This window comes from Oncorhynchus masou, chromosome 20 (genome assembly GCF_036934945.1).
Source record: "Oncorhynchus masou masou isolate Uvic2021 chromosome 20, UVic_Omas_1.1, whole genome shotgun sequence".
Taxonomy (NCBI): domain Eukaryota; kingdom Metazoa; phylum Chordata; class Actinopteri; order Salmoniformes; family Salmonidae; genus Oncorhynchus; species Oncorhynchus masou.
The window spans coordinates 10253235-10267496 of record NC_088231.1 but is presented as its reverse complement, the minus strand read 5'-3'; the positions used below and the strand labels follow the sequence as shown (position 1 = coordinate 10267496).

The 14262-nt window shown below is 43.5% G+C and overlaps 1 protein-coding gene across 2 annotated transcripts; it reads right to left on the bottom strand.

Moving 5' to 3' along the window:
• Positions 1 to 2286: 2286 nt before the first annotated feature.
• LOC135506927 (uncharacterized) lies at positions 2287 to 12444 on the bottom strand. 2 transcript variants are annotated; one of them, XM_064926359.1, is made up of 7 exons: positions 11952 to 12444; positions 10955 to 11085; positions 10581 to 10772; positions 8693 to 8851; positions 8026 to 8137; positions 7106 to 7233; positions 2287 to 4162 (listed from the first exon to the last, which is right to left on the bottom strand). In XM_064926359.1, exons 1-7 carry the CDS (start codon positions 12232 to 12234, stop codon positions 3224 to 3226), a joined length of 1944 nt encoding a protein of 647 aa, XP_064782431.1. In that variant the 5' UTR covers positions 12235 to 12444; the 3' UTR covers positions 2287 to 3223. The 2 variants fall into 2 exon arrangements, with proteins under 2 accessions (XP_064782431.1, XP_064782432.1); XM_064926360.1 differs by lacking the exon at positions 2287 to 4162 and adding an exon at positions 4191 to 6871.
• Between the last annotated feature and the right edge of the window lie 1818 nt (positions 12445 to 14262).

The following is a 14262-nucleotide window of genomic DNA, read 5'->3' as shown; positions in this document are numbered from 1 at the left end:
TTTATGGCACTGTGTCTACATTTTAGCCAGCATTTTGTAAATTTTCACCCAAATTCGAATTACCGAAATGCGTTCAGATTAAATTCATACAATGTTACTTGAAAAAAACCGGGGACATCATATAAACTGGGACAGCTTAACCCTTAGATACCCAGACCCAGTTTTTCTTGCAAAAAAAAAATCATGAGTGATAGGGATATTCAAGGAAACACCAAATAACATATTTCTGTGGGGTTTGGTTTACATTACTTAATCTCCGATGTTACATATACAGTGGGGCAAAAAAGTATTTAGTCAGCCACCAATTGTGAAAGTTCTCCCACTTAAAAAGATGAGGCCTGTAATTTTCATTATAGGTACACTTAAACTATGACAGACAAAATGGGAGAAAAAAATCCATTTTATGTGATTTATGTGATTTTTAATGAATTTATTTGCAAATTATGGTGGAAAATAAGTATTTGGTCACCTACAAACAAGCAAGATTTCTGGCTCTTACAGACCTGTAACTTCTTCTTTAAGAGGCTCCTCTGTCCTCCACTCGTTACCTGTATTAATGGCACCTGTTTGAACTTGTTATCAGTATAAAAGACACCTGTCCACAACCTCAAACAGTCACACTCCAAACTCCACTATGGCCAAGACCAAAGAGCTGTCAAAGGACACCAGAAACAAAATTGTAGACCTGCACCAGGCTGGGAAGACTGAATCTGCAATAGGTAAGCAGCTTGGTTTGAAGAAATCAACTGTGGGAGCAATTATTAGGAAATGGAAGACATACAAGACTACTGATAATCTCCCTCGATCTGGGGCTCCACGCAAGATCTCACCCCGTGGGGTCAAAATGATCACAAGAACGGTGAGCAAAAATCCCAGAACCACACGGGGGGACCACCCCCCCTGGTGAGACAAAACCACGACTCGACAGTGAAGCACACTTTTTGCCAGTCCTGTCTGGTCCAGCGACGGTGGGTTAGTGCCCATATGCGACGTTGTTGCCGGTGATGTCTGTTGAGGTCCTGCCTTACAATAGGCCTACAAGCCCTCAGTCCAGCCTCTCTCAGCCTATTGCGGACAGTCTGAGCACTGATGGAGGGATTGTGCATTCCTGGTGTAACTCGGGCAGTTGTTACTGCCATCCTGTACCTGTCCCACAGGTGTGATGTTCGGCTGTACCGATCCTGTACAGGTGTGTTACAAGTGATCTGCTACTGCGAGGACGATCAACTGTCCGTCCTGTCTCCCTGTAGCGCTGTCTTAGGCATCTCACAGTACGAACATTGCAATGTATTGCCCTGGCCACATCTGCAGTCCTCATGCCTCCTTGCAGCATGCCTAAGACACGTTCACGCAGATGAGCAGGGACCCTGGGCATCTTTCTTTTGGTGTTTTTCAGAGTCAGTAGAAAGGCCTCTTTAGTGTCCTACGTTTTCATAACTGTGACCTTAATTACCTACTGTCTGTAAGATGTTATTGTCTTTACAACCGTTCCACAGATGGATGTTCATTAATTATTTATGGTTCATTGAACAAGCATGGGAAAGTGTTTAAACCTTTTACAATGAAGATCTGTGAAGTTATTCAGTTTTTTTATCTTTGAAAGACAGGGTCCTGAAAAAGGGACGTTTCTTTTTTGCTTGAGTTTAGTTTGCACTTGAAGGGCCTTTCCTTGGTGTGAACGGCCTCTTCACATGCTTCTCTGAGGCGAAGTGCTTCCCACACGTACGGCTGGTATGGCTTGTCTGTCCTAATACTTGGCATCCCACGTTATGTGGTAGAAGCAGGAGCCAGTCTTTGAGCTCCCTCGAACTCTAACCATTGTTATTGGGATTGTGTGATGGGAATTGTTCTTCTGCTTTTATCCAACCCTCTGATTTACACACATACATACAAACACACATTAGGTTGTAGAGGCTGGAGCAGAGAGCAGCTGCAGTGCACCGTCCAATGAGCAGTTTAGGGGGTTAAGTTCCTTGTTCAAGGGAACATCAGTGGTAGGTGGTACTTGAGATATTGACACCAGCAACCCTCCGGTTGCCGGCTCACTCCCCGCCAGATGTGCTCTGTGTGGTTCGGTCCCGGTTCTGACTCGGGAAGGAAGAGTGATGGCTCCTGATCTATGGTCGTGATCCGGAGCAAGTCTTTGTGACCAGCCGTCTCAGAGGTCCACTCTCTCTCACCAGTAACAATGGATATCAGCAGGTCTTCATGGACTGCAGACTGCAAACAAAGATTTTGCAGAAAAGCATAAGGGTTTATTACATTTGCATTTTAGTAATTTAGCAGATGCTCTGATTCAGAACAACATACATGAGCGACTAGGGTTTAGTGCCTTGCTCATGGGCACATCAACAGGTTTTTCCACCTTGTCATGCTCGGGTATTCAAACCAGCGACCTTTCGGTTAATGGCCCAACGCTCTTAACCGCTAGGATACCTGAAAAAAAAACGATTCGCTGTACACACAGAAACATTACATCATATTATAACATGTTAATCACAGTCATGCTCATGTCTGACAGTGTGATTCAAGTACCTAACAATATGGAGCCATTGGAGTTTATTATAAAAAACAGCAATATGTGTTTTCAAGAATTATTACATACAAACACGTTTGGTACATTTCATGTAGGCCTTACAATAGAACGAAAACAAGATGCAAAAAATCAGGCAATGTTGTAGAATAACTTTGGTTGTTTAATCATGTAATCAGCGCTTAATTTGTAAATCGGGAGGTGCCAGAACAAAAAATATGCAGGAGAGGTGGATGACCTGGGGAGCTCGGAGTTACCGGAACGCATTAAACACTAACTGGGGGAAGTATGTGATGTTGTTCAGTTAAATTAGTCATATTTTGAGTTCCAGGGTGTTAATAAAAGTCTAAATATCAATAAAAACGCTAACGTGGAAATAGTTCTTTGTCACAGTTCACTTCCATTTACACAATGGGTGTGGTTCAATGAAAAATGTACTCGAGCTGTTCTTGGAAATAAGTTACTGCTTATTATAATACAATTCAAATCTCCTATGATCACTGTCTTTAAAGCTGAGAGAAGACTTATTTAGAAAGAACAGTGTGTTAGCAACTCCTAAAAATATGTATTAATGAGGGGTATGTGGTTAATAAGTACCCTCTAACCCCAAGACACTAGACATGACAACAATATTGATTCAACTAAAGAATAGTTCACAGCCATACCCTGCGTACATCTCAAGCCACACTGCTACGATTTCTCCCCGTTGTGGACACTCCTATGTCTGATAAGGCTAGTCAAGAAGGAGAAGCTCTTGTAACATAGTTTGCACTTGAAGGGCTTGTCCTTGGTGTGAACGGCCTGGTGCCTCTTCACATAGTTCGCATGAGCGAAGCGCTTCTGACAGGTGGGGCAGGCGTACGTTTTGCCGGCGTCTGTCCTAACGCTTGGCCTCACACGTTGTGACCCAATGACACCAGAGGTAGAAGCAGGAGACACCACCCTCAGGTGGTTAGTCTTTGAGCTCCCACCTTGACCTCTAGCCATTGTTTGGGTGTTGTTGGGATTGTGTGCTGTGCTACAGGCTAGGTACCGCTCGTGGTGAACGCCCATCCTGACCCTGTCTATATTCGTGGGGTAACCATGAGGTAACTGAGGAAGGCTAGAGCCAGGCTTCCTATGAACCCAGTCACCAGGCATTAGGCGAGATCCTGAAGAGGAAGACAGACTTCCTGTTAGACTCCCACCAGGGGCATCTCCCACTACTCTCTGTGAAGGCTGAAGCCCTGGGTGACCTGCTCTGTTCATCATGGATACTGTGGTATTTGTATCATAGGAACAGGAGGGTCTATCTCTATCAGCCCCAGGCCCTGCTTCATCCCTGCACTGAGACTGTGAAGAGAAGGGTCTGGGCTGCAGACTGGATCCCTCACTGGAGCCTCTGTCTCTCTGATGACCACCAGGACCGTTGCTGTTCAGTCCACCTGTCCACTGGTTGTGTTCTATGTAGTGGTTGTGGTGGAGTCTCAGTCCCCCGCGGTTGGGTCCTGGTTCCGACTCGGGAAGGAAGAGTGACGGCTCTTGATCCAGGGTCCTGATCCGGGACCAGGGTTTGTGACCAGCAGCTTCAGAGGTCCAGTCTCTCCCGCCAGCAACACCGTGTATCAGTTGGTCTTCATGGACTGCAGACTGCAAATAAAGATTGTACAGAAAAGCATCAAGGTTTATATGAGAAACTCTTTGCTGTACAAACAGAAGCATATTATAAAATGTTAACCACAGTCAAGCCAATCTATAACATTGTGATTCAAGTACCTAACTCTATGGCGGCACTGCAATTTATTATATAAAAACAATGCTCTATACAGTGCATTTGGAATGTATTCAGGCCCCTTAACCTTTTCCACATTTTGTTACGTTACAGCCTTATTCTAAAATGTATGACGTTTTTTTTTCTTCCTCATTAATCTCACACAAACCCCATAATGACAAAGCAAAAACAGTTATAAAAAAACATGACTGAAATATAACCCTTTACTCAGTACTTAGTTGAAGCACCTTTGGCAGCGATTACAGCCTCGAGTCTTCCTGGGTATGATGCTTCAAGCTTGGCACACCTATATTTGGGAGTTTCTCCCATTCTTCTCTGCAGATCCTCTCACACTCTGTCAGAATGGATGGGGAGCGTTGTTGCACAGCTATTCTCAGGTCTCTCCAGATATGTTCAATCGGGATCAAGTACGGGCTCTGGCTGGGTCACTCAAGGACATTCAGAGACTAATCAGGAAGGAGAAGCTCTTGTAACATAATTTGCACTTGAAGGGCTTCTCCTTGGTGTGAACGGCCTGGTTCCTCTTCACATAGTACGCTTCAGCGAAGCGTTTCTGACAGGTGGGGCAGGCGTACATGTGGACGAAGCAACTCCTGCGTTGTCTTGGCTGTGTGCTTAGTGTCATTGTCATGTTGGAAGGTGAACCTTCGCCCCAGTCTAAGGTCCTGAGCGCTCTGGAGCAGGATTTCATCAAGGAGCTCTGTGTACTTTGCTCCATTCGTCTTTCCCTCGATCCTGACTACTCTCCCAGTCCCTGCCACTGAAAAGCATTCCCACCGCATGATGTTGCCACCACCATGCTTCATCGTAGGGATGGTGTCAGATTTCTGCAAGACATGACACTTGGCATTCAGGCCAAAGAGTTCAATCTTGGTTTCATCAGACCAGAGAATCTTGTTTCTCATTGCTGAGAGTCCTTTAGGTGCCTTTTGGCAAACGCCAAGCGGGCTGTCATGTGCCTTTTACTGAGGAGCGGCTTCCGTCTAGCCACTACTGTAACGGCCTGATTGGTGGAGTGCTGCAGAGATAGCTGTCCTTCTGGAAGGTTCTCCCATCTCCACAGATGAACTCTGGAGCTCTCTGAGTGACCATTGGGTTCTTGGTCACCTCCCTGACCAAGGCCCTTCTCCCCCGATTTCTCAGTTTGGCCAGGCGGCCAGCTCTAGGAAGAGTCTTGGTGGTTCCAAACTTCTTCCATTTAAGAATGATAGAGGCCACTGTGTTCTTGGGGACAATTCCTTCGACCTCATGGCTTGGTTCTTGCACTGACATGCACTGTCAACTGTGGGACCTTATATAGACAGGCATGTGCCTTTCCAAATCATGTCCAATCAATTGAATTTACCACATGTGGACTCCAGTCAAGTTGTAGAAACAGCTCAAGGATGATCAATGGAAACAGGATGCACCTGAGCTCAATTTCGAGACTAATAGCAAAGGGTCTGAATACTTATGTAAATAAGGTCATTTTTGGAATATATTTTTTGTAAATGTGCAAATATGACTAGGGGTATTGTGTGTAGATTGATAAAGGAAAAAACCAACTTAATCAATTTTAGAATACGGCTGTAACGTAACAAAATGTGGAAAAAGTCTGAATACTTTCTGAATGCACTGTATGTGTTGATTCAAGAAAGAACTATAATGTTTTGGTTCGACTGAGATGAGAAACTTTTTTTAATTTTTTAATTTTTTTTTACAAATCAGTCAGCACACAGTCGATTTAGTTTTTAATTTCAACGAAACTGTCATACACTTACATACGGGACTTACACACAGCTTCACTACTTCATAAATCATTTTTTAGAATACTTTGGAAAAGTTCAACATTACATACACCTTCATGTCAAGTAAACATGAACTAAGGCACTATCTTTATCTCACTATAAAGCACCAGCATCAACCTAAAGGGACATAGTTGTCACTTCATCAGTGAAGCATTTTTACAGACACAATCACACCAACCATCACCTTATCATTCTAATTCTTTCCTCAGTTCACCTCATCCAGTTCCCTACAACATTCAAAACCAACAGAATTAACTACCAACAAACTATACTGAACAAAAATATTTAAAAAAAATGTAAAGTGTTGGTCCCGTGTTTCATGTGCTGAAATAAAATATCCCGGAAATGTTCCATACGCACAAAAAGCTTATTTTTCTTAAATGTTGTGCACAAATTTGTCTAAATCCCTGTCAGTGAGCATTCCTCATTTGCCAACATAATCCACCTGACATGTGTAGCATATCAAGAAGCTGATTAAACAGCATGATCATTACACAGGTGCACCTTTTGCTGGGGACAATAAAGGCCACTCTAAAATGTGCAGTTTTGTCTCAACACAAAGCCACAGATATCTCAAGTTTTGAGGGAGAGCGTACAATTGGCATGCTGAGTGCAGGAATGTACACCAGAGCTGTTACCAGAGAACTGAATGTTCATTTCTCTACCATAAGCCGCTTCCAATGTTGTTTTAGAGAATTTGGCTGTATCCAACTGGCCTTAACCACAGACCACGTGTAACCCTTCACCTGCAGGATCATCTGAGACTCGCCACCCGGACAGCTGATGAAACAGAGTATTTATGTCTGTAATAAAGCCCTTTTGAGGGGATAAACTCATTCTGATTGGCTGGGCCTGGCTCCCCAGAGGATTGGCCTGGCTCACCAGTGGGAGGCCTATGCCCTCCCAGGCCCACCCATGGCTGCATGTTGATTTGTATTCAAATTTTTGTTTCTGGTTGTGGTTAATAGTGTTGTTCCCCAGCCCAGAGTTGAGGACACAGTCCCATCCACTGACCTCCATTATGTCACCTCTCGTCCTGGCCTGCTCAGTGATGTTGTCCCCCGGGCTCTTGGCTGCACACGTCTGGGTCTGGGAATCCAAGATGGCTTCCCAGTCTCCTCTGTTTGCTTCCAGCCAACCACCTGCAGGAAGAGGTTACTGTCCAGACTTAACAAACATGACACATGGATGGATTTTTAGACATGGATTTTTAGTGTGTTATTTGTCTGGTGATGTCTGACTTATGTTGATATACACTGAGTGTACAAAACATTAGGAACACCTTCCTAATATTGAGTGGCACCCCCATTTCCCTTCAGAACAGCCACAATTCGTTGGGGTATGGACTCTACAAAGTGCTGAAAGCGTTCCACAGGCCCATGTTGACGCCAATGCTTTCCACAGTTGTGTTAAGTTGGCTGGATGTCCTGTGGGTGGTAGACCATTCTTGATACACTCAGGAAACCGGTGAGCGTGAAAAACCCAGCAGCGTTGCAGTTCTTGACACACTCAAACCGGCGCGCATGGCACCTACTACCATAATCTGTTCAAAGGCACTTCAATATTTTGTCTTACCCACCAACACATATACACAATCCATGTCTCAATTGTTGCAAGGCTTAAAGATCCTTCTTTAACCTGTCTCCTCCCTTTGTCTACATGGATTAAAATGGATTTAACAGGTGACATCAATAAGTGATCATAGCTTTCACCTGGTCAGTCTATATCATGGAAAGAGCAGGTGTCCCTAATGTTTTGTACACTCAGTGTACATATTTTTTGTGTGTATTTTATACAAATTGTATTGATATTGTTTAATAAATGAAGTATTCATATTGTTTCATATGTGTTAATTACAAAAATAATAGCCAGGTGCATCCCTATTCCCATTGAAGATTATTACAGTATGTAGGCTATATGTATTTATCTCTTACTTTGCTCCCCCATCTTTAGTCCACTCAGCAGATCAATACTCTCTGGTCCGTCTTCTATTGTCTCCTCTTTGACTAGCAGCAGATCAGGCTTCCCATCCTCCATGTCTACTGACTGTAAGAGATACAGAGTGAGAGGATGTTGGATCAAGAAATCTGATATGAGCACCTTGCTATGGAGCATCTTCTGATTGGGCAATGAGGGACTGATATGAGTACTATGCAAACATGTTAATTAATTTGATTACTTGACACTCTTTAAAGGGATAGTTCATGATATGAGCAATTATCTACTTCCCCAGAGTCAGATTAAATTGTGGATACAATTTTTTCGTCTCTGGGTCCAGTGTGCAGAAAGTTAGAGGCAATTTTGCGAGCCAGCGCAAACCAGCTTAGCGCAAAGACTGGAAGACTTCAGGTACAGCTAGCATGTAACTTTACAGAGTGTGAAGTAATCACATGAAACTAATAATTCAAAGGCATCGTCCTACAATTACAACAAAATTAATCAAGACCTGGGCCCTGAGTCTCAGAGTATGAGTGCTAATCTAGGACCTTTCCAAATAGAAAAGGCAAAACTGCTCCTAGATTAGCAAACCTACTCTGACACATTTTGTGGATATGGGTCCTGACCTAATACCATTCAGACAGTAGTTTACAGTGGGCTCACCTCAGTGAGACTGTGTGTGGTCCTGTGCTGCTCAGATGGTTCCTCTGTGGGTTCAAGAGGTGAAGTCTGGTTGTCCTCCATGACCATGGTCCCCTCAGGGTTCCCCAGACCCTCCTCATATCCCTCCTCCTTCACCAGCACCACTTCTGGACCCTCCTCCTGGAAGAGAGAGGTGATGCAGATTACACAGACATATACTCCCTCAGGTACATATACGCACACGATAATAAACACACTTTCAACATGGAGTGTTGAGTCCTATACTGTAATCACTGAATGACTTCATTGTTGTTAAACCCATTTTGGCGCACATAAATATATGATGTAAAGGTAAAGAAAACAAGTCAGCTATGATAAGTCAAAAGTCAGACAAACCTGACTAAACTATTTTGATGTGTACAGTTGGTGTTTGTTAGTGTGTGGGTATGTGTAGCTATATTTAGTAAGTGTATATAGATGCTAACTGAAGATAGTCTCAATGAAAGTCTTAGAATGAAAAGTCACATTTTGTGTTTATTAAACATAAACAAGTGTTAAATACACCATATGAAAACCACACAGACATCAACAAAAAATCTGCATTAACTTGATAAACTGCATTCATTCACGTGTCTTGGGGGTTATTGAATTATTGAACGGAAGCAATGAAATAGGCATTTATGAACATCATATTGCCTACATAGTACAAACACAATATGTAACCAACTTTTTAGGCATATATATCACACAATGTACGAATGAAATATTCTACCCAGGAATATTCAACACTGAAATCTGTTACTCTCATTATTCATCTGTGGATCTTTTCTGCTGACAACAATGACAATTCATCTTTGTCTTTAATGCAGGGTTTGATCTAAAAGTCAGAAGCTATCGAGTGGAATTTTTAATTCCTATGTTATAGAGTGGAATGTTTTTTCTGCTGGTGCATCCTGAGGTAGCTCCTCTCTGAGAACCTCTTCCTGCAGTGCGTACAGGCGAAGGGCCTCTCTCCCGTGTGGACCCTCTGATGCCTCTTCAGGTCACCAGCCTGGGCGAAGCACATGTGACACTGGGTACAGCTGAATGGTTTCTCCCCTGTGTGGACCCTCTGGTGCCTCTTCAGTGTGCCAGCTTGGGCGAAGCGCATGTGACACTGGGTACAGCTGAAGGGTTTTACCCCTGTGTGGATCCTCTGGTGAACCTCCACTTTCTGGAGGCAGCTGAAGCCTTTGTTACAGAACATGCAGAGAAACCGTTTCTCTTTACTATTGCCTGATGTGGCTCCCCCTCCCTGAGTCTGGGCTCTAGCCCTGTCGTTTGAGTTCAATACCTGATCAAAAAGGACACGGCCATGTGAATCGGAGGGTGCCATTGACGTAGACACTGGGTCACGATCCCTGAACACATGTAAAGGGGAGTGGGTTGCGAAATTTAGATTGGTCTCTAAGCTTTCCCTGTAGTCTAAGAAGCCAATAGTGTTGCCCTGCGAGTGTCCTTCTCCTAACTGAGTCTCGTCTGCATTCCATGTCAGAGGAACGTCGCCCTCCACTTTCACAGTCACCTCATCTACGACCAGACCCTCCCCTTTCTTATCTAGGGACCCTTCAGAGTACACACTACTACTGTACCGGTTCCAGTCCCCTCTAGACAGATCAGTGTGTAACTCTAAGCCCACAGGCATGTCACTAGGTATCATCTCTGTCCCTGTAGTGTATGAACAGGATGGATCATAGACAGTATATAACGAGCCACTTGGGTCCTGATGGGACAGAACCGGCCTCGGGCTCGAGTTACCATAAAGTAAATGCTCTGAGCGGGGAGCAGGAGGACAGCCCAGTCGACCCAGTCCCGTTAAAGTCTCGATGTCTGTTTTTGACTTGAGGACGACGTTCGGCGTTCCACTAACCTCCGGCGTTCCACTGATCGCCGTGATGCTGCGTTGGGTCCTGGGCTGCGCTGGGGCGGTGGTGGGGTTCTCTGTAGCTACAGGGGGCAATTCAGCCGCTCCCGTCTGAATGTCTCTGCTGTGCCGTGGGTCCTCTTCTCCTTCAGATCTCTCCTGCTTGACTCCAGGACCTGCAGCCTCTGCATCTGCAGACTGACACAAGAGAAAGTAGTTTGTTACCAGTACATGAGTTGAATTGGATAACAATGTCGTAGGGAAGTCTCACAAGCTCCCCTATGGCAAGTGAATAGCTGAGGGGAGCCTTTCTGAAATAAACAAACCACACTTGATTTACAAAGTAACTGTAATCTTTTATGCAACACTATTACACTAACCTCTATCACAATAACATGCTGGGTTGAGGTTCCACTCCCCTCATCAACAGTGATTGGTTGGTCATCTCTCCATGTATTGTGTCCCGCTGGCTTCACAAAGTTCCTGTGACCTCCAGTGAGATGTCCTTCACCTGAGAGAGTTATTGGGGGTTATAAACTGGATGGTTCGATCCCTGAATCTTGATTGGCTGACAGCCATGGCATATCAGACCGTTTACCACAGGTATGGCAAAACATGTATTTTTACTGCTCTAATTACATTGGTAACCAGTTTATAATAGCAATATGGCACCTCTGGGGTTTGTGGTATATGGCCAATATACCACGGCTAAGGGTTGTATCCAGGCACTCCGTGTTGCATTGTGCATAAGAACAGCCCTTAGAGCCATGGTATATTACCACATCATCTTAGGTTAGGCTAGCCTAGTGGTTAGGGCGTTGGACTAGTAACGAAAAGGTTGCAAGTTCAAATCCCCGAGTTCACAAAGTACAAATCTGTCTTTCTGCCCCAGAACAGGTAGTTAACCCACTGTTCCTAGGCCGTCATTGAAAATAATAATTTGTTCTTAACTGACTTGCCTAGTTAAATAAATATCAAATAATCATTAAAGTGGTTAGGTTAGCTACTGGCAATGCTCAACGGTATATTATACATTATTGACACGGTCTAGAATTGGCATGGATGTAAGGTAACAATTTTCATGTATTGATATACTATTTATAGATTGATTGTGTTCCATGCATCCCTTAGCCGTGGTATATTGGCCATATACCACAAACCCCAGAGATTCCATATTGCTTGTTTTTATTGAGTAAATAATAGGAGATGCTGGTTAGAATATAATATTGTGTTTTTGTACAAGATAGCCAAGCAATCAGGGGAATTATTGCATACTATCCAAAAACTGACCAAGACCCAATTCTGGTTATCACATCTAAAGTTACACATGTGCAGTGCGGAGACAGGTCGCGCATCTCGGCCTTCTTCTAAATGTACCTTTTGCCATTCCTCTGTATCGGTCGAGGATCTTGACACTACTGGGACGACTGGCGAGGACGCGATCTCGCGTTGTCCTCTCTGCGCGCTCCCGTGCCACCTTCAGTTCTATTAACTGTAGTTTCCTCCGCAATCCCCTGCTTTCTTTCTGGCTTTGAGAGATTTCTAAACGAAACACTGCATAGTCGTCGTCTACGAGTTTACAGATCTCTGCCACGGCTGCATTCGCTAGCACCTCCATGATGGAGGCTATTTGAGTGTGAAAAACCATACAGTTAGCCATTGTTAACAGCTAACGTTACAAGCTAGGTTGCGTTACCTAGATAACATCTATAAGCCAAGTCCTGTCTCCAACGCAAATGAAAGACTACCTGGGACAAGTATGTGATACTGTGCAGTTAAATGAGTCACAGTTTGAGTTTCATTGTGTTAATGAATCTAACAAAAACGCTAACGTGAAAATTGTTCTTGTTCAAAGCTTACTTCCGTTTACTTTTTCTTCCGTGAGGTTTTATGGCGAACGACGGGCAAATGGTGTGTTGCCGCCACCAACTGGTCGGAGGTGGGAAAAAAATCAAATGTGAATTCAATTTTGGTGAAGGGAAATGTTTTTATCCGTTATTTTACAAGGTAAGTTGACTGAGAACACGTTCTCATTTACAGCAACGACCTGGGGAATAATTACAGGGGAGAGGAGTGGAGATGAATGAGCTAGTTGTAAACTGGGGATTATTAGGCGACCGTGATGGTTTGAGGGTCAGATTGGGAATTTGGCCAGGACACTGGGGTTAACACTCCGACTCGTACAATAAGTGCCATGGGATCTTTAACGACCTCAGGGAGTCAGGACACTCGTTTTATGTCCCATCTGAAAGACGGCAGCCTACACAGTGTCCCCAATCACTGCCCTGGGGTATTGGGATATTTTTTAGACCAGAGGAAAGAGTGCCTCCTACTGGCCCTCCAACACCACTTCCAGCAGCATCTGGTCTCCCATCCAGGGACTGACCAGGACCAACCCTGTTTAGCTTCAGAACAAGCCAGCAGTGGTATGTAGGGTGGTATGCTGCTGGCTTAGAAAATAACATTATGTAAAACATTTCCAAAAACGGCATTCCTATTTCCTTCAGTCATGAAAAAATAAAGGCTCTGGGGCCTGAAAGGGTGGGACCGCATGAGACAGTACACCATGTAGATCCTCACAAAATATTTTAATCCCGGAAAGCGTTCAGTTGCAGAAATGATGTTGATCTTTCTTAACTTCTTTTCAACTTGTGCAGTGCTGTTTACTCCCATCACTATAAAAGACACAATCCACTTTCTTCACATGAATCATTCCTGGGTTCTGCTGCTGGTGATATGGCCTTCTCAGGCTGCAGTGTAGGCCTACCGGTATTCACCACCGGATACTCAACCTTTCTCCCCTTCTGACAGCCTCTGCATTGGAGACTCTTAAACATAAGGATCCAACCCTTTTTTTTTCAATTTTCGCCTAAAATGACATACCCAAATCTAACTGCCTGTAACTCAGGCCCTGAAGCAAGGATATGCATATTCTTAGTACCATTTGAAAGGAAAAAGATAATACAAAGAAAAAAAACAACCGTCCTTTTCTATTTTTTTGTACCATCATCTTTTAAATACAAGAGAAAGGCCATAATGTATTATTCCAGCCCAGTTGCAATTTAGATTTTGGCCACTAGATGGCAGCAGTGTATGTGAAAAGTTTTAGACTGATCATTGCATTTCTGTTCAAAATTTAGTATCAAAACTCCCCAAATGTGCCTCATTTGTTTATTAATAACTTTTCATGTTCAAAATTGGGCACTCTTCTTAAACAATAGCATGGCATTCTTTCACTATAATAGCTACTGTGAATTGAACAGTGCAGTTAGATTAACAAGAATGTAAGCTTTCTGCTAATATCAGATATGTCTATGTCCTGGGAAATTTTCTTTGCTCCTTGTCCATTCACTTCTACCTTACATGTGAAATCTCATTCGGCTTCTCACCTCTACAGACACTTCTTACATGTCCAAATATTTTACAGCAGGAACATTGTAAAGGACGATTTCTAAACACAGAAACCACGTTCAAGCAGGCTAGTATAACTAAATACTTCTGGGCACAGATTTTTGGAATTCTTCAGAATAAGAGTCCCTTTTTCTACATTTTATAAATGAATAATTACAGGTGAAAATGATGGAAAATGTGCACAATTGTTAATGCTTTATACTTATCATACAAATAATCATTACAAGTCTTTCTTTAAGAGGTTTTTTCTTTTAGCCAGGTTTTGCCTGTGCTTAGC

Excerpts from the sequence above, each read along its gene's own strand:
- LOC135506927 (XM_064926359.1), bottom strand. The coding sequence starts at position 12,234 with ATGGCTAACTGTATGGTTTTTCACACTCAAATAGCCTCCATCATGGAG. Across the intron at positions 10,773-10,954 it reads AGCATGTTATTGTGATAGAG|TCTGCAGATGCAGAGGCTGC; the intron begins GTTAGTGTAATA and ends CTCTTGTGTCAG. Across the intron at positions 8,852-10,580 it reads CGATCAGTGGAACGCCGGAG|GAGGAGGGTCCAGAAGTGGT; the intron begins GTTAGTGGAACG and ends TCTCTCTTCCAG.